The sequence below is a fragment of the Diuraphis noxia genome, unplaced genomic scaffold, assembly GCF_037042655.1.
Source record: "Diuraphis noxia isolate RWA-SAM2 unplaced genomic scaffold, SU_Dnox_SAM2 contig0001, whole genome shotgun sequence".
Taxonomy (NCBI): Eukaryota; Metazoa; Arthropoda; class Insecta; order Hemiptera; family Aphididae; genus Diuraphis; species Diuraphis noxia.
This window is the reverse complement of record NW_028301711.1, coordinates 104309874-104331350: the sequence shown is the minus strand read 5'-3', so window position 1 is coordinate 104331350 and position 21477 is coordinate 104309874. Positions and strand designations below refer to the sequence as shown.

The 21477-nt window shown below is 26.1% G+C and overlaps 1 protein-coding gene across 4 annotated transcripts in view; it reads right to left on the bottom strand.

Moving 5' to 3' along the window:
- The window catches only part of LOC107163181 (uncharacterized), a 31542-nt gene extending 10293 nt beyond the window's left edge, over positions 1–21249 (bottom strand). Inside the window, exons 1-15 of one of the 4 annotated variants that reach the window (XM_089218180.1) lie at positions 20349–21249; positions 15908–16053; positions 15589–15834; positions 15435–15519; positions 13131–13298; positions 12915–12974; positions 10647–10721; positions 10487–10546; positions 10348–10419; positions 6922–6999; positions 6770–6853; positions 6571–6669; positions 5059–5130; positions 3860–3970; positions 3642–3740 (exon numbers count right to left, since the gene is read on the bottom strand). In XM_089218180.1, the coding sequence (XP_089074306.1) occupies positions 3642–3740; positions 3860–3970; positions 5059–5130; positions 6571–6669; positions 6770–6853; positions 6922–6999; positions 10348–10419; positions 10487–10546; positions 10647–10721; positions 12915–12974; positions 13131–13298; positions 15435–15519; positions 15589–15834; positions 15908–16053; positions 20349–20693 (1800 nt within the window). In that variant the 5' untranslated portion in view covers positions 20694–21249. The remainder of the gene's footprint in view (positions 1–3641; positions 3741–3859; positions 3971–5058; positions 5131–6570; positions 6670–6769; positions 6854–6921; positions 7000–10347; positions 10420–10486; positions 10547–10646; positions 10722–12914; positions 12975–13130; positions 13299–15434; positions 15520–15588; positions 15835–15907; positions 16054–20348) is intronic. The other 3 variants (XM_089218178.1, XM_089218179.1, XM_089218181.1) reach the window with 3 other exon arrangements.
- Positions 21250–21477: the final 228 nt, after the last annotated feature.

The window sequence follows — 21477 nt, the reverse complement described above, 5'->3', positions numbered from 1 at the left end:
ACTGCTAGCTGTGCCTCTTCTAATAATGAACAGCTGATTTTCGGGGATAAACTGTAAGCATCTCTCTGGAAACCATTTTCTATACGGTGTTCGGTGTTGGGAACCTGTATAGTGTACATCGATAACCGTGGGTGTTAGGTATAAAAAATTAATAAATTAAGAAGGCCGTTACAGAAGAAAAAATCAACCATAAAAACATGCTTTATTATTTCCAGTAGTACTCAGGACTAGTTGATCATAGAAACATATAGTTTGAGTATAAAAATAAAAACGAGAAGTTGTAGTATAAATTCTTTGAACAGATTTTTCATTCTTTAAAAAAATTATACGTAATCGGCAAATTATGATACCGAAAATCTGTTCCAAAATGTTTTAATACAACTCATCGCGATTATTTTTTTGCTTTTTTGATGCTTCTACAATCAACGAGTCCTGATGAGTTCTGTTGGAAATAAAATAGAATGTTTTTGGCAAATAAATTATGAAATTGCCGTCTTTGTGTGCTGTTCTTGCGACTACAGCGGCAGCGTTCTAAAACCGTATTTTTACTACTCCCCTTCATTTATAAGCAACAGTAAATATAGATCAAAACTAGACATCTATTGAAGCTGTGCGGGTTATAAATAGCCAAATTGTCAATATTAAAACAATAATTTTTCCAATGAATAATATTATTTTACTTTTTCGATTTTATAAATCTTATTCTTATTACGATCGTATCTGACGCAAAATGAAACTATATCGTAAAATTGAAATAAAACAGCTAGAAAACGTACAATTCAAACAATTATTTTTTCAGACTAGAAAATAGTTCGATGAGATTAGATATTTGAAAAAAATTCGAAAAAATTCAAAAAAATTTAGAAATTCTTAAAATTTAAATCAGTACATAAACTGTATACGTAAAAAAATGAAAAGTACATTACAAAACAAAAGTTTTGTTCAAAGTCAATGCATAAATAAATATGCAATATTTGATAATACTAATTACCCAAATTTTGGTTTTTATAAATTAACTACTAATAATCTACGTAATACCAGGACAATTTTATAAAAATAATAGATTTTTAAAGTCAGAGTTTGATAAAATACAGAGTGTAACAATAACACCTGACAAAGAAATAACTTTTGTTTTAATCAATATTTTATATATATATACTAGCTGATCCCCGCGCACTTCGTTTCCTGTTAAAAAAGCAACTCTATTTGATTCAAAATTGCTGTTTAAATAGTTATTTAATACCCAGCTAGTCATATTCAAAACTTCCCGTGGATTTACAAACTTACAAATTTATAAAAACTCGAAAACAATAATAAATAGTTATAATTAGTAAAAACTCCACTTTAGATTTTAAACCAATAGCAGCAACCTTACAATATACAAATATATTTATCATTTAGTATATTTTTTGATGGAAAAATGGCAAAGTTATTGTATTTTTTAGTATGGTCATCATCCTCTTATCCTCTCAACATTATAGAACTAAATTTATACCAAAAACCTATTCCACAGTGTACTCATTTGTTTAAAAAAAAAAAATCAAGATCTGATAAGTACTCATAGTTCCAGAGTTTACCCCGTATAAAAATTTTCATATCATATTATCACTATATAGTTATATTTATATATGTCGTAACCTCATGAAATCGATATTTTCATGATAATATGACCATTTCGTGAAATGGAAACCCTTTTTTTTACACTTTGTGAAATTCAAAAATATTTCACGAAATGTCACTCCAATTTAACATCGTGTAATTTTTTTCACAAAGTGGTCGTTTACTATGTGTATTGAAATACAACATTTAACAACTTAACCTACCTTTATAAATTTAACTTAAACAATTATGTATATTAATAAAGTTTATTTATATCATATTAATTTATTAACCGTATTGTAAACATTTTTTATTTATTAGAGCAGGGAAATAAATTCTGACAACGACTGTTACATTTTAGATAACCTTTAAAACAAACACATCTTTTGGTTTGACAACCACTTTTACAAGAACAATTTAACGGAGACGTCAAGTTTGATTATATCCATATTAACCTCGTGCCCATGTCAAATAATACAATAAATACTTAAATTATATCTAAATTATTCCATACGACTATTATACTGCAATTGCCAGACTATCTGAAATGTGTAGATGATATTTATTGGTTTTGATAAAATTCATAATTATAATGACAATTATAAAGAATTAACCTTGCGTGAAACTGTCCAAATCCTCCAAATCATTATGGAGGTCGGGGATTTTTATTTTGTTCGTGTAAAAGTGCTTGTCACAATTCATTTTTGTGTTCTAATAAATAAAAAATGTTCACAATACACGGTTAATAAATTAATATGGTATAAATAAACTTTATTACTATACATAATTATTGAAGTCAAATCTATAAGGGTAGAATAAGTTGTTAAATGTTATATTTCAGTATACAAATTGAACAACCACTTTGTGAAAAAAAAATTAGACGATGTTAAATTTGAGTGACATTTCATGAAATATTTTTGAATTTCACAAAGTGTAAAAAACGTGTTTCCATTTCACGAAATGGTCATCTTTTCATATGAAAAGATCGATTTCACGAAGTTGCTACGACGTATATATATAATATGATTAGCCAATTTCTCTTGTACTACACGTATAATATAACATTGTTTAATTTCATTTTTTAATAATGAAAATACAAAATTTTTAATCTGATATATTTTTAATCTTATTTGTGTAAAATATGGATGTGATTACCGCAGCCGAGAGTGTGACAACGGCGCAAAACGTCATCTCTTGAGCGTTGTATGATGGGGCGTTTATAATACGTCTCACTTTTACCACACTGATTAATATTTTTACTAAGGTTTATAACGGATATCGGGATATATTATTCTGTTTTTAACAAGTAGACATTAAAAATATATGCTTGTAAAACATTTTCTGTAATAGTAAAGAATGTATTGAAATAAAATTACGAATAGTTAATTTTTTGTAATTAGTGGTACATGATTGATTAATTCATAATGGACATTAGCGGTACGTGAAAAAATATTGAGAATCTCTAGATTAGGTCATTTATTAATAGACATATATATTATATACTCTGTGCATTAACTAAATTGAAACTGTTATGTCACATTAAAATAATTAAAATCTGAATAGTATAATGAAAAACTAGTTAGTGATAACTTCTGTATTATTACAATAATTCATTAATTAACTAAAATTGTTGATTTTACGAAAAAATACCATGTCACTTGACGGCTTCAAGCAAAAACTCAATAACTACAAAACCCTAATATTGGGAAATTAAATTTTAAACAATTTATCAAACTAGCTAATTACATTTTATTCAAAAATCAAAAAAGGATATTGAGAAATAATAAGTTTTTGATCTAAAAATACAAATTTTTGGCGTTAGTCACTAATGAAATATTGATTTCTAAATCTTTAAAAAATAGAAGACAAATTTGTAATGAGTTTTTATTTTAAGTCTAACTCAATTTTTCAATACATTAATATTATTTCAAACTACAATATAATCAATAACAATAATATAGAAATATTTGCTTGGAATTTAAAATAAGTCTTTATTATTATTGATTAAATCTTATAAAATATGGGTATTATTGAAAGCTTACTTCAGATGATTCTTCACATAAACGACTGTTTTGATCACTGGTAGAATTTTTTCTGTCGCTTGATTTAATTTTCTTCCGCAATTGTTCATTATCTGACATCTTCAAAATCGTACATGTTTAAAATTAATTTTCAATATAATATTATAAATTAATTGTTTTAAGATTAATATTTATAAATTTCAAAAAACTTATTTAAAGTTATTTAATTTTACTCTTACTTCATTAGATCTTTCATGCAAACAAATTTTATTATCAGTGGTGGATTTTTTTTTGTTCCTTGATTTATGTTTTTTCCGGTGCTTACGAGACTTTTTCCCATCATTTGATATCTTAAAAACATACATAACATAATAAAATTAAATACAATTTTCCATTTACCCGTTATTTAGATATAGATAGTGTACTAGAATAAATATTTAACTAGTACATAAAAACATTTAAATATTGTAGTATACCTAAAATCTTTTAAAGATCCGGTCATTTTTAATAATTTATTTTTTATAATATATTAATAAACTTTATATAATTAAAACTATTTTAGTTACAAATGTTTCAATAATTGTCAACCAAATAGCAATAGCTTTTAGTACAAATATAATATAAACAATGAATTTAAGCCTAATAATTCAACTATGAAATAATGAAATCATATTATAAATACTTTTACTATCACATACTACATTAGTTACTGTCATTAAGTTAAATTCAATGTAACCAAATAGGTTATGTTCATATAAAAGAACAGATTCTATTTGTCAGTTAACACAAGGAATTTAGTTTCACATATAATTGTTTTATAAATATTAATTTCAAACTACCAACAAATTTCTTTATGTTTTGTTCCATACAAATTGGGTATTATATAAGTAGAGTTGATTGTAAATATCTGTAATTTTGTTAAATTTGTTAGTTAAGTAGCAAATAAAAATAATATTTTTTAGTTACTGATTGTGTTATAAAAATGTGAGGAATTTCATTAATTCGCTGAAATAAAAATAAAAAGTTATCAATAATATTAAGTAGGTATTAACTATATTGTGTTAATATTATTAATGATAGTGGTATTGTAATCTAGATCTAAGTATATAAAAATGGAACAATTGCAAAAATTAGCTCTAAACTGCAATCCAAATCTTTTTTTCTTAAAAACAATATACATAATCATTAGAATAAATGAACTCAGAACCAAATATAGTTAAATTTCAAGGCAGTTACATAGTTTTATCATTTTTTATTGAAAACCCTTTTACAATTCTCCAAGTAGTAAATATTCCACATATAACAAAAGATAACAAAATAATAAACTATTTAAATGAATTATGATTGTTGAATATATTATATATAAAAATTGAAATAAGGACAAATATTTACGTAATACTTTTAAAATAAATAAGTTTAAAGTGAATAAAACAATTACTTGTTCTTCGTTTGATTTCTCCTGCACATCATTTTCAGGATCATTAGGTTCTTTCTTCTCATTACTGGCAATCTTTTCAAAAATAAGATTTAATTGTATAAATATTAGGGATAAATGATAATATATTATTCAAGAGACTGTCACACCCGCATGAGTTATCTCCGTCTTACACATGTATCACATACCAAATTTTCGTTCACTAGTTTCAATAATGTGCTGTTAGTTTTGATATTAGAGTTAATTGACCCGTTATAAAATTTTAGGTAAGAACATTATTTGTGTTTTCTCGTCGATTTTTTACAATATTTTAATTTTGAAATGAGTTATGTACATTTTAAAATATTTACATGTTATATACTCATAACTCATTTATAGACTAGTGAACAAAAATTTGCTATGTGGTACGTGTGGAAGACGGATACAACACATGTGGGTGCGACGTCCTCTTTCAAGATTACAATTTATGTTAAATTGATTTATTGTACTTGAAACTTAGTTGCCATGATTTACTAGAATATTATTATTTTTTTTTTTTTAAGATTTTAATTGTTATTTTAAGCTTAAGATAACATAGTACTTGTATGTGTTATTTCCATCTTAAAAATATATGATATACCGAATTTTCATTCATTATTTTCAAGAGTTTAATGTTAGTTCTAACATTAGAGTGAATTGAACTATTATGAAATTTTAAGATAGGAACATCGGTTGTGTCCTCTCGTTAGATTTTTAGAATTTTTAAATTTTTAAGTAAGTTATTAATAGGTAAAATATTAATGTTTAAAAAGGCTCATAATTCACATAAAAATAATGATATAAATAAAAGCCTAAGAGGGGCCGCCCTACATAATAATTTTGATTTTAAATTTTTCAGTAGGTCAATTCACTCTGATATTAAAATAAACACAAAACAACTTATTTCAAAAATGTTTCCAACTAGGGAATAAAAAGTTGCTATGTCATACATGAGTTAGATAAGACAACATGTGTGGGTTCTACGTCCTCGTAAGGTATTATAGATTAATGTGTTAAGATAAATTTTATACCTATTTATATGATGGATAATTTTTTAAAGGTTTTTCTACATACATTTTAAAAATTGGTTTATAGTTATCAAAGTATCTAATAAAGAGTAAATTTTTTAGAGAAAAGTATTCAAATCAGTTTCTTTATATATTAAAGTAATCTAACACGATTATTTAACCACTATATTTTAATTTTAATGACGTGACATTCAGTACAATATTAATTTGTCCAAACAAATATTTCTATGAAATGGAATGCAAATAAGTAAATAATTTTAAAACCTAAATAATATCTTTAAAATATTATGGTTATCACTCTAAACCATAATATAAAGAAAATTAACCATTCAAATTTGTCAAAAAATCAGTTCATCATGACAACTGAATTACAATTGAAAATAGTCAATGGAAAAAGGATGCTGGTACAAATTTATTTTGAAGGGGTTATGAAGTATAAATTTAAAATTAAAATATAAATAATAATTACAACGTGTAATCTGTTAAACTTTCTTGAAATCCGTAATATTATTCTTTCTTCTTCTTTAACTTCTTTCTGCATAGACGAACTCTGTCCTTCTCTAAGTGACTTTTTGGTCAAAATTATAACAATAATTAATTGTAATACATTTTTTAAGAATTTAACACTAAAAAAATAAAAATAAAAATAAAATATAATGTTGATTTACTTCTTCAGATAATTTTCCATTTTCTTGATGACTTATAGATCTCTTTTGTAAACTGGTGTCATCATCTTTTTCAGCGCAGAATTTCTATTCATTATTTAGAAAAATTGAATGAAATATATGTTAAACAATTTTGTGTATAAATTATAAGTTACCTTAATTTTTCTTGATTCTCGTTCATAAGATGAAGGACGATCTTTGGCATATTTCAGATGTTTTCTTTTGATATTATTCTTATTGCAAGTCAAAACAATGTATACATTATTATATTATATCCCAATTTCAAAATAATTTATGTTATAGTTTTAAAAATAATAAAATTTTGGATAATATTGTTTTAAAATGCAATAAATAAAACTCAAATTAAAAATATACAGTTGATATCATCATTAATGATGTTAAAAATGTGGATAGTTGAAAATATGTCGTTATAACCAGAAGTTTTATACCTAAAATCAATTTTTTTCTAAATATAATCATTTTAATAAAACAAATTATACTTTAACTATACTTAACATAATTTAGTATTGTGATGAACAGTTAGCACCCTACCATCTTTTTTGAAAAGAAAAAAAAATACCTAACATCATCATGCATGGCCCCAACAATACTAAAATATCTTTATTAATATTTTCATGATTAAGATAGTGATACTATTAAAAAAATATATGAAAATAAGCAATTACACCGATACCAATAATATTAGACGAATACATACAACAATAAAAATTATATAATCTGCATAAATTATGTTAATTAAAAATTAAAATTGCCTATACAAGTGCGAATTTTTATGTCATATCAGCTAATGTTGTCATTATGTACAGTATTGTTATAACCAGTCACTTTGCACATACAAATATAGGGAATATTTTACTATGAAATTAATGTGGTTTTACCCAATATGTTGGGTTACAGTGGGTCTTGTTATAGATGATACCAACTGTACTATAATAAATACAACAAATATTTTTTATACAATTTTATTCTTCTATATAACATATTGTAAAGAGTAGCATGCTTTTCAAAATATTGTTTAATAGAAATTAAACAAATTTAACACTATCCAAACTCTACACTAAATTAATTTAAAAGAAACCCAGGTATTAATTGAAAACGTTAAAAATTGTTATTTCTTAAACCGTTCTTATACATAAAGCTTAAAAAAAAAATCTTTTATGAAAAAAATATTAAAAATCCACATAGCATTTCAGAGCCTAATTCCTAAAAGTTATAGTTTAAGAAAAGATTCTGTGTATGCAACCTATTTTAGAGAAAAAAATCAGAATGTATTATTTATAAAAGTACACATTATCTATATTAATATATAAAGAGGAAAAATTGTTACTTGTTCAAAGTAATATCTAAAACTACTTAAGAGGACGTCGTAACCGTATGTGTTGCCTCCGTTTTACACAGATACAACATGACAAATTTCAGTTCACTAGTTTCAATAGTGTACAGTTAGTTTTGATATCAGAGATAATTTATCTATAATCAAACTTTTAAGTAAGAATATTGTCTATGTTCTCTTATTATTTTTACGATGTGTTAATTTTTGAATAATGAGTATATAAAATATTATTTGAAAATAAATAATATTTTACCTGCTCATAACTCACTTAAAAATTAAAATATACTAACAAACCAATGAGAGAAAACAGATAGTGTTCTTACTTTAATAAAATTTAATCTAATATCAAAACTAATAGCACACAATTGAAAATGGTGAACAAAAATTTAGTATGTCATATATATTTAAGACGAAGGCGACACATGTGAATGTGACACCCTCTTAACCAATTTTTGAAAAAAATGACCATCAGAAAGCTTTTATTCCAAGAATCTATAAACTATATTTTATCTCGATAAGAATTTCAAAGCTGGACACTAACAAGCCAGTTTTAATTCATATAAACTTTGTAACTTAACTAGTTAAATTGAATATGCAAAATAATCTAATCTGATTAATTAAAAACAATAGGGAAGTAAAACAGTAAATTTTAGTTTTTTTTTCATTCCAAAAATCCAAATTTTCCATACAATTTCTGAATTCTGACTATTAGTACCTACGGCCAGGATCATAATTTGTTAATGAATAATGAATATTTTTAATTTAACGATAATAACATATTTTTTGACATATTATTTCTTACTAGTTATTTATATTAGTTAATAGTTATACCTAAAATTATTGTACTACACAATAACCACTGTGCCTATAGTATATATATATATATATGCCTATGTGCCTATAGTATGGCCAATAGATATATAATATCATACTGTTAGTGTATTTATCATTTTGTTATAATATATTCTGTGTTTTAACTAAAAGAATTAATTTATTGAAATATTGTATCGTGTAATTACATTGGTTTATATGACAGCTTTTCTTTGACATTTTAACTAACAAAATAACATCCAAAATTTTAGATTTTAAAATAATAATAAAAATATTAAAGACTAGTTGTAATAGTTAAGACTTTTGAATGATTAGTCTTATGATTTTTTTATTAAAGCTCTTTTAAAAAATCATACATCCAAGAATTTTTAAAAATTATGAAACTTAAATGAATAATACACAATTTGAGTTATAAAAGTAAATGGCAAACGTATTAATAATATAAGATATGCCAATGATAGTTTTCATCGCAAATAGTATGTCATGTCTTCAAAAAATAATAAATATAATAGTATAGATGTATATGAGTTTTGGACTGTTCCATAACATAAACAACACCAAACGTACAAACATTTCGAAAAAAAAATTGCCAGAGAACAGCTATTCATTAGGGGATACCAAATAGAAAAAGTTCGTAAGTATAGCTATCTCGACACAAGGATTAATGACTCAAAATGCATTTGTATAAGTGTCCAAGATATTTAAATTCCAAGATTTTTCACAAGATCAGACAAGTAAGATTTTACATTTATCCTATAATATAAAATGGAGCCAAAACATAAACATTAACTGAAACAGTAAGTAAGAAAACTGAAACTTATAATCTTAAATATTTACATACAGATTGTTTATCCAACGTGAGTTCTATTGATTTCAAAGAATGCAAAAAGAATAGAAACTACTAATGACAGTAAAAACACGGATATTAGAATAACCAAAGATATTGATAGCTGCAACTTATACTTCAAGGAGAAATAGAAGGTAGGAAAATTGTGGGAAGACGAAGGATATTGTGGTTGAAAAATCTTCGCAACGGCAGAAGTGGTAATAGTAAAAGTAATAACGTAGAAAAAAAATGTTTCAACACTAGTTAAAATATTTAGTTTAACAATTTCAATCAACCTAAAACAAATTTTATTTTCTATAAGTAGTCATAAATCACTAAATATATAAAATTAATAAAGTGAAAAAATAAAATAATATATCATGTTTTTAAAACCCAACCAAATTATTAATACTGATTTTACAATGAAGTAAGTTAGAAACAGACCAATTATGTGTTATTCTTAAATTTCATTAGATTAAAAATACTAAATAACAGTTTAAAATTTAAGAAATAAAATTTAAAATACTGAATACGGAATTCAAATGTATAAAATATAATTTTAAAGCATACCTTCTTTGATTTCCTAGATCTTAGTTTTAGGCAATGATCCTCGGTTGAAGACTGTTCAGAATTTTCAGTTGACTGTTCACAAATAATCAAGAAATTCTATATCAGTATTTTAAAATCCACAATAATTAAAAATAATTACTTCATCTGATTCTGAATTTGTAACCTTTCTTTGTAGATCTTCGGCAGGATTGTTAGACAACTAAATATATTAAGTATTTGATAAGTATTTGAGATAAAATAAAAACATTTTACTACATTTTAAATTAAACAATATAGAAACATTGAAGTAATTTAATTACTTTTCTGGAATTCGGGTCTTGATGACTGGAACCAGCAAAATCTCTACTCGTAGAAGGGCGTTCATTATTGAAATACTTGATTTTTAATCATTAACAAGAATAAAATGAAATTAATAATCTAGTTAAGTAAATATACTATTAGATAGCAATGGAAATAAATAAAAGCAGTCCCACTTATTAACAGTGGTTTAACAAAAAAATAATAATGATTAATTTTAATTTAATATTGAATTTATTTTAACTACAACTGATCTTAGTGCATTACATGATCAATTTTATTGGTTTGAACCAAAAAATAAATTATTAAAAAATTTAAAAAACAATTAAGTTTAATTTATTTTATTTCTAAAATATAATATTTATGATTGAAAAGCCACCAATTATTTATAAATTAATACAAAATTGTTTTTATCTAAATCAATTAAATTATAGTAAAATAGAAATTATTTAATGTATAAAAAAGTAAAAACATTTAAGAAACCTTTTTATTATGCTATAGAGAGGATGTCAGTACATTTATTTTCTCTTTTTGCCCCATGCGCAACAGCAAAATTTAAATTCAGAATAATGATCCAATTATTATTATATCCTAAGACCCTCCTCATAACTTGCTTTAAAATTAAAATATAATAAAAGCTTATCAGATACCCTAGATAGCAATCTTACATTTACATTTTTTAAGACGTAACTTCACTCTAATTTTATAAATTAAAGTAATTATAATTTATAATCATTATTATGAAAGTAAAATCTACTATTGTGCGTGCGTCAGAGAAAAAATGAACTGACATCCTTTTAAATTAATCTAAATTGTTTTTTGCTAAACTAAGATATGAACAAAATAGGTGAAGTTTATTGTTTTTAATTGATTATTTCAATATTTGTAAAAAACTTTAAAATTAGTACAATATTAAATTCATTTTAAGTTAAAAAAAATTGCTTAATATGCATTAAGGTTTATTTGTGCATTTAAATAACTAATTTAAAAAATCAACATTTTTTGATCATTAACAGTACCTATGTCTCAAATCATTATTGAAGAAATTGCATCCTAAAAACATATTATGTTAATACAAATTTATAATTTTTGAAGATGTACATTTTTCATCATACAAATTTTAATAATAATCACTGTTAGTTTTGCATACATATTTGATCAATGTTTCGCTCAATAAAAATAGGTAATTTTAGTTGCACAAAAAAAAAAAAACTTATAGAATTTGATGTTGATCTGATGATTTAAACTGTATGTTTAGATGCAAAATATAATAATTTTTTTAAAAATTTAAAATTGATTTTTAAAAGTATTTTTAAAGTTGTTGTATTTTTCTTAAATTAAAAATTCAGTAACATTATTTATCTTTAAAACCAGTATTTTTTACAAATCGTCATTCAATTGCCAAACCACTTGAGTCAAATTCAAAACGTTCTAACTGAGCATAAATACTTCACATTTATTTTATTTCATTATGATGAATAATACATTTATTAGAAATAATAATATTGCAAAAACAAAAAGTAAAATATAATAATAATAACGGAAAAGAAGAAAAAATGTTTTCTTTGTTGTTAAACTATATTTAAAAATATAGTTTTTAAATTAGTTCCTGAATGATTAATAGAATCAAAATAAATAAATGTTCAACAAATTTCCTTTATCGTAAATGTAACTTGATTTAAGTATATATTAGGTTATATAACAAAAAAAAAAAAATTAATTATAATGAGAAATTGACAAATAATACAAATTACGTTTTAGATAAATATTTAAATTAAGCTATAAAAAATAATTATTAACTCTTTTAAAATGCTGAATTTCAATGTTTTATACCCTTTGTAAATGTTATTTAATTTTGTATAAGTATACCTTTCATTAAATTATAACATTCACAATTTTAAGTAATATATTTGAACAAATTAAAATGTGGCCAAAAAATAATGCAAATATGCAAACATTTGTAAGCTAACCATTATTTTTTGATTGAAACTTCTAATTATACTACAGTTAAATATAAATGATATACTTCAATAATTTATTAGGTATTTGTATTCAAAAAAATAATACTGAGATTAATATAAAAGAAATTTGAAATTATAATGATAATAAAAACAAGAATATAAGCAAATATCGAGTAATATCTAATATAATGTAAAATGTTAAGTTATGGAATAAACAAAATTAGTAATTTTATTTAAGATTTAATCTACTATTAATACAAAGAAAACTATCAAAAAAATGTACAATAATTAAATTAAATTTATACTTACATCGTTTTCAGTATTATTGATTTTACTGTTGTTATTCTCATTTTGAGATGAATTCGGTATCTAAATAACAAAAATGTAATTAAAAATTAAAAACTTTTTCAGATTAGATTAAGCTCATGTAATATGTTTATGAAGTTTTTATTAAATTCTTCAAAAAAAGTCACAAATGAAAATATGTTACTACAATCACATTTATACAACTAATAAAAGACTTACTTTTTTACATAATACAGTTCTTGAGATATTAGTATTATTATTTAGTTTTGGAGCATTTGCTTTATCCAAATTATTTACTCGTACTAGCTTATTGTTAAAGTAATCTTCAAATACTTTTTTTGGATCTTCAGAAGGAGTATAGTTAATATCAAACCACTCTTGAAACACCTTTAATTAGTAAATTAATATAAATTTTATTTAAATAATTATAAAAACATACTATAAAATAGTATATAAAAATTATAACTCAAGACAGTAAATAACTTTTATACTGAGTGTAATACAATATTAAAATTATTGGTGCAATGTATAAAATAGGAACAAAATTAATTTTAACTTGGAACTGATATTTGCAAAGCAGTTGTAAAACCTGATATTTATCATCTTATCTAAAAATTTTTAAATATTATTGAGACAGCTATGAACAAGTTCTCTACACGCTTCACTCGGTTTAAAGAATTAGATGAAACCATGAAAATTATTGTTTATCCAGACACATTGTCATTAGAAAAATTCAACTTAAAAGTGTTTGAATGGTTGCATTTAGATGATTTTGAAATGCAGCTTGTAGATTTTCAGTACCATATTAAGAGAAGAATTTGTTATACTGAGAAAAATATTAGAAGAAATTCAGAATGTTAAGGTGATAGGCAAATGGATCATTAACATAAAGAATAAGATTTTGAAAGAAATTCCAAAAGATTATTCCACTTTAAAAATAGTAGCATTAGCTGTTTTGTCTACTTTTTCTAACTTATTATTTTATGAGAGTCACTATTTTCGGAAATAAATTTTACATCATCTGATTTAAGAAACTGGCTAACTGATGAATGCAATACTTATTATGTTACTAATTATAAATCAAATATCAACAAATTGGCATCAAGTATTCAATAACAAAAATCATATCAAAATAAATAATTAACAAAGTAATATTATCATAATTGTACCTAAACTAACTTTTTTTATACTAATACATTAATTATACAATCAAATAACAATATTTTTCTGTTCTATTATAACTTAACTAATTTATTCTTATAGTTCATGTATTAGTTAACTTTGGAAGGCATGGTAACAGAACTAGTTATTTGGGTATTTTACAGTAATAAGCAGGTAATGTATTTTGCCATATTCAACTAAGTATAATATGAACTACATATCCATAGTTGGATGTAACAGAATAATATTCGATCTTCACATTTTTCCATACTCCATCTAATTTGTAATTTGAATAATCATATATTCATATAATATTAAAGTCTGTTCAGTTATAAATAGGGCTCGGAAGTAGATGACCTTAAAAACAATAAAAAAAATGCAAATATGACATCAAAATGGCAAAAAATGTCTTAAAAAATTACAAGTATTCCTTTTAAATTAATGAAAATAATTTTTTTTAAATGTTTTACTCTATTTTACTATAAAATTCTATATAAATTTATCAAAGCTTCAAATTACTCAAAATATGACAAAAATGTCCTTAAAAAATGAAATAAAAAAATTACATTTATTTGTTTTATAAATTTTTCAAATCTTACAAATTACTATGAGAACTGAACTAGTCAAAAAAGTTAAAAAGTAATAAACACCAAAAAATGCAAAATAAAAATTAGTTTTTCAGATTCACATGCTAATGAAATACATTTGTGGCCAGGAGAACATCGTCTAAAAAGTTAAGTTCCAAAAAAAAATGCAATCTGCATCAACTTACGAGCCCTAGTTTCAAACATAGTGGGTTTAAGTGGAAACTTGATCTATATCGGTTGTTCCAGTCTCAAAAAAAAAAAAAAATACATTACACAGCAAAAATATGATCAGCAACTTTAACTATTGGAATTGATAGTAACAACTAACAACATAAAAATGAATTTACCTATTATCAAATATAATAATAAAAATATATTTTTTGTAAGTTTCTAGAATATTTAATTTTAAAGGAATTATGAACTTTTTTAAATTTTATTGTATTAGACTTTATATGTTATTATTTTATACTGATAATCTTACTTTAAAAGTAAAAAATCAGTTAAAACCAACATTACGACACATAATATGTTCTTACTTTTAAATTTTATAATTATTATTGAAAATTCACTAACATTAAAAACTTAATTTTCTCAACAGGACATACATTTTTAAGCTGATTGAAAAACTGAGACAATAAATAAAGCTGTCCTCTAAATGTTTTTTTTTGTTATTAAAATACAAATCTGTCCTTAAAAATAACTGATTTTGTTACTGTGTCTTAATAATAATTAAATTATTCATATTATCTAGAATATTATAGTATAATATACAAACCGTTTGTAGCATATAATTAAGATTAAAAAAACTGTATAGATTGCTTATAAACTTAGGAGAAACGCCATATACGAATTTGTTTCTTCTGAAATAATACATATAATGCTATTATTAATGTGAACAATTAAATGATTACATACAATAAACCATTTACCTGAAATATGCAAGGCGAGGTGATAAATTTAATAGATTCGTAACATTCCTTAACTCTTCCAAATAAATACTTCCTCCATGACTTGAAAATAAATATCGAAATTTGTTCAAAAATGCCTGTAAGCATGCATGATTAACCGGTGCATATAAATCCAAATAAAGATGACAAAATAATGGTAGACGAAGATCTTTGATAAATTCTCTGTCAACAGCATATTCCTTCACGTGTGAAAACCATATTTCAAACCTAAAAAAATATTTAATTAATATAATTATAAATCATTGTGATATTATTGATATTAATGTAATGTTTTATTTACGATTCAAATTCCATTTCAGCTCTCATTATATCATTTCTATCAAATGCTTGTGGATTCCCTGATGTTTTAAAATTGTTTTCAACAAATTTCAAATTCACATATTCTATAACAGGTTTGCTGGCAACTTGGGAAGTACTAAAAGTTTCCTAAAAAAAATTATGTTACATTAATAATGTTACAAAATTAAATGATAATCAATAAATAATGATTTTTAAATATATTTAAGTTAAAATTATAATAGACTTCTACCAGTGGAGGTAAGTTTTTGGCCAGGAAGAAAAAAAACGGATGCGACTTTCTCGATAATACTGCATTAAAATATTACCTTTGCCACAAACCTTCAATAAATTAGGATCGATAAATAATCAATCAATTTAATTTAAGATGTGAACCTTATATATATATATTATAATTTAATCCAGATAGTACCATAAAAGTGCCATACCTAGGAATAATTTAAACCATAACTTAGTAAAAGTTCATGACAAATGGTCATAGAAGGATAATTTTAGTGAAAACAATTTGTTCTAGCATTATATTATATACAAATAAATAAGTATTTATGTTCTGTTTATACTTATACATATATCTGATCTCAAACTATTTTTTAAACGAGGTATGGCAATTAAATAACGAGAATTTATTTTTTTTTATTTTTTTTTAAAGGTAACACTGATACTTTGAAAATGTATAAATGTAAAGTTCACAAACTTGTACATAAATCTACCAAGTTTGATAGTGATCAGTGTTAGATTTTGTACTTTGCGATTTTTAAAAGTTAATAGTGTATTATTATCATGATTCTTAGATCACATGGGTGCAAATTTTTATTAAAAACTAATTTTACCTGATAAGTAAATACCGAACAAGGGACAAAATGAAAAAAATATTTCTAACTATTATTTTACATAATATACATACTTTAATTACAGTTTAATCAAAATAATATTTATACTTAGGTAATAACATTAATCTCAAAAACTCTATTGTTTTTTTAAGGGATACTGTATATTATACTGTATACAACATAAAAGTTAATATTTTTAGCTAAGTAATAAGAGATAATTAGATTTTAAATTTAATATTAGATCTCATTTATTCAACGTATAATAGATATTACTTAGGAAATATGTGCTTAGTGGTACAATCCAACAATCCTAACTCTTAACCCGTCATCGGTATCGGTGTTAGCGTTTCGCTAACATTAAACTTATTTTAGGAACCACTTGTTTAAATAAAAATAGATTGTTTTGAAACTCCACATACCTCTTATCTAAATAATAATAAACTAAAATAACAACAAAAACAATACAAAAACATATTTATGTGGATATTATGACTGGTAAAAGTACGCAGTACCGATTATGTTAGCGTCCCGCTCGCACGATACTAACCGTGTTATAATTTTTTGAACTTTATTATTTTTTTTAATACTTTTAAATAATGGACAAAAATTGTGAAAAAGTGTGTGCGTGGTTAAGTGAGGTTGAGGATGATTACGCGTTATTTGATTCCAATGATACCGATGCCGATTCTGACTTTTGTATTGAAAATGTGGAAAGTGATAGTGATGAAAGCACCGATCAAACTACATCAAATGTACGTCGTCGATCACCTTCTCGTTCAGGTGAAAATATTACTATAATTTCTGAACCAGAGTTTTTCTTAGGGAAAGATAAAATAACTAAATGGTATAAAAATAATCCCCCTTCTAACGTCCGTACTCGTCGTCATAATATTGTTTTGCATTTGCCCGGAGTGAAAAGAATCGCTAGAGATGCCAAATCAGTCTTGGATTGCTGGAAGTTATTTTTTCCTGATACTGTAGTTATAGATATAGTTGAGTGTACTAATAAATATTTAGCGAAAATCCGTGCAAAATTATCAAAATAAGAAGGATGTGCGATACTACGAAAGAAGAAATAGATGCCCTTTTAGGATTATTGTACTTGGCTGGGTATTTGCGTAGCAATCATTTGAACCTACACGATTTGTGGAGTACTGACGGTTTTGCTCCGGGCAGTCATGTCAGAAAAACGTTTTTCCTTATTACTTCGAGCTGTTAGATTTGATGATATTGAAACAAGGAACGTTAGAAGAGCAATAGACAAGCTAGCACCTATTCGTACAGTTTTCGATGATTTTGTTCGGCGATGTAAAGAAAATTATACTGTAGGAGAGAATTGCACTATAGATGAGATGCTAGAAGGGTTTCGAGGGCGTTGCAGTTTTTGACAATATATACCAAATAAGCCAAATAAATACAGTATCAAAATTCAAACACTCGTTGATTCTCGTAAATTTTATACGTCTAATATGGAGTTTTACGTAGGAACTCAGCCAGATGGCCCTTTCAAATGTGACAATTCTCCGTCAAGTATTGTAAAACGACTAATATTGCCGATATCAAAAACTGGCCGCAATATTACTATGGACAATTGGTACAATTCAATTCCATTGGCTAATGAGTTACTAAAAAATCATAATCTTACCGTAGTGGGCACTTTGAGGAAAAACAAAAGGGAAATTCCTCCGGTTTTTTTAGAAACTAAAAAAAAGAGAGGTAAATTCGACTTTGTTTGGATATGGAAAAGACCTTTTACTTACATCTTATACTCCAAACAAAAATAAAAATGTCATTATAATATCAAGTATGCATGATCAAGGTATCATTGACCCGGAATCCGGTGACCAAAAAAAACCAGAAGTTATAACGTACTATAATGGTACTAAAGGTGGAGTGGATGTAGTAGACGAAATGAAAGGCGAGTATTCGGTGGCAAGAATTAGTTGTCGATGGCCCCTAACTATTTTTTTTTCATTGATGAATATTGCTGGGATAAACAGTCAAATTATATACCGTGAAAATACAGGTAAAATGATAACTCGTCGAGAATATTTAAAAACTTTGGGACAAGAGCTCACTAAACCTTACATGGTAAAACGTCTTGAACAGCCATGTTTATCATTTCTCCTTCGACAACAAATAATAAAAATGACTGGATGTACTTCACAAAATAATAAAGAAAGTCCGAATCCAGATGTTTCGACAAGTGATCAACGAATCAGATGTAATTTTTGTCCAATAAGAAAAAATCGCTTTACAAAGGTAACATTATAAAGATATTTATTGGTTATTTATACATTATATTATTTTTATATTATATTTTATAGGTCAGTTGTTCGTTATGTGGTGTGTATATATGTAAAGAACATACTACTCCTACTTGTCCGACATGCAACACCGTGAAAGAAAACTCGGAAACTTCTAACGATGAGTTATAATTTTAAAATTGTTTTTATTTTAATAGATTTTGTTACAAAAAAGTGATTTGTTTAATTTTTATATACCTAATATCTTTTTTCTTCTACCAAAAATTAAGTTTTTAATAGATTTTGTTACAAAAAAGTGATTTGGTTAATTTTTTATATAATGTTTTTTTTTTTTTTTTTAAATGATGGTTTTTTATTTATATATCAACAATTTGATTGAAATTGGCTATTAATAAATAAATATTATTATTAATTTTGCTATTAAACAATATAATTATTGTGGGATAAAACTAGACAAATATTTTTATCTTTGTTTCACTATTCCAAGTTCAACAAATAATTCACAGAACCGAAAAAACGATAATGTTAGCGTAACGCTAACACGATACCAATCATGTAACAGTATATAGCGATACCGGTGACGGGTTAATAACAATTAATAAATTTGATAAAAAAAACTTCATAATACCTACCAGCTACCAACATAAAATAATAATAGGTAATAATAATTAATTAAGTGATTCTATAAATCAATTTATGATTACCTAATAAACTGTACTAGATTTATAAGTCTACCTATAACTTTTGAATTTTAATAATTTTAGGTTTTTGTCTTATAATTAAAAACTAGATACACATATCAAAAAATAATATAGGTATCATGTTCTTGCATCAATTAACATAACATAAATGGCATACTACCTACTTTTTGAAACTTAAAAATAAATAACTAAACTTTAAAATAGTGAATTAAATTAAGCGCGGCTATAATCTAAGTTTTATGGGGACGATAAAAAATGTATCAGCCTTAATCTATTGATAGAAACTGCTGTGCAGACACTAAAATTCTAAAAAATATGTAATCTTGGTCCATGTATAGAACTTCTACGGTAGAGGTACCTAACTGACATCTGTAACGTTGCACTGTTTCCTATGGATGCTCTATGGTTGAACTATTTTTCTATACGTATCAAACCGATTATCATCAAAAATCGTAATGTCAATAAATATAATACAGATATGTCGTAGGTACACCAGATGCCGGCACTCTAATGGAAACAGTGGAGTAAGCCGAAGAGATGATGAAAGAAAGCAACACCCTACGTCCCGCCCCACCCCACCAAGCCATCAGCCGCTTAACTTAGGCAAGTGTTGAAGGCATACTCACGATCAAGTTCCTCTCGAAAGAGTACGTGCCCAACGCAACAGTGAATGTAGACCCGGACCTTGCGTATTCGTCTTCTGACGACATGTCGTCGTCGTCGTCGTCGTCATCCTTTGTGACCCGAGATTCACCGACACTACCGGCTCCGTTGGTGTGGTCGCCGGCATCAGAGGCTGTCGATGTGTCTGTGCGGGCGGCGCCGACGCCCTGGGACGTGGACGGCTCGGCGTGTGGCAGGAACACAGAGGGCGCAAGGACGGCCGACGTCCGAGGGCTGTTGTCCGACATCGCGGCTGTGGTGATCGTCGTTGGGCGATCACCCTGCGTTTTGGCCAGTGCGAAGAGCATTGCGGCCAGCGGCAACCCGGCTACCGATTAGAGCTGACCGTACGTGCGTGTAGACGGTACGCCGGTAGTTACTAGTTATTGCGGCTGGAATCGTTCCGACGACTGATGGACCGGACGTGTTGCTAGATCCAACGCCGCCGCAGTGACTGTGTAAATTGAGAGCTTTCCGACGAATGAAGGATTCGCGGTACTCGGACCCAAACGGGACGGTGATAACCGCACGGAGCCAAGACACGATCGATAGACGATAGAAACCATGCGCGCGCGCGCTCGCTGTTGCTCACTATGACTATTGTGTTTGCGGCGGCGCAACGTAGTTTCTATTCGTTTGGTGGGTATCGAGTGCCGACTGTTGTAGTCGGCCGTCAGTATTGCAGCGACGCGGGAAAAATCGACTAATGAGCGGCAGATAAGGTCGTCACAAGACATAAAATGATAACCATAGAAGATAATGTTTATTGTATATTATAAAATTAATACTCTGATACACACAGAAATATTATATATTATTCATAATAATAAATTATAGTCAGTGTGTATCAATACATTTACTCATAGACCGGCCTATCCAGTATCCGTTACCAAATATTATATTGATAGTCGCATTCCGCCACGGCACAGTGATACAACCTGTTTTATATATATATATATGACATTAAATTATATATAATACATAAATATATACGGTACGATTGTACCGTATCGGCGTATCAGGTTACTCAGTAACCGGTAACCGAAAAGCGCCACCTATTTTGACACGGTTGAAACGTGAACAGGGCCGGTC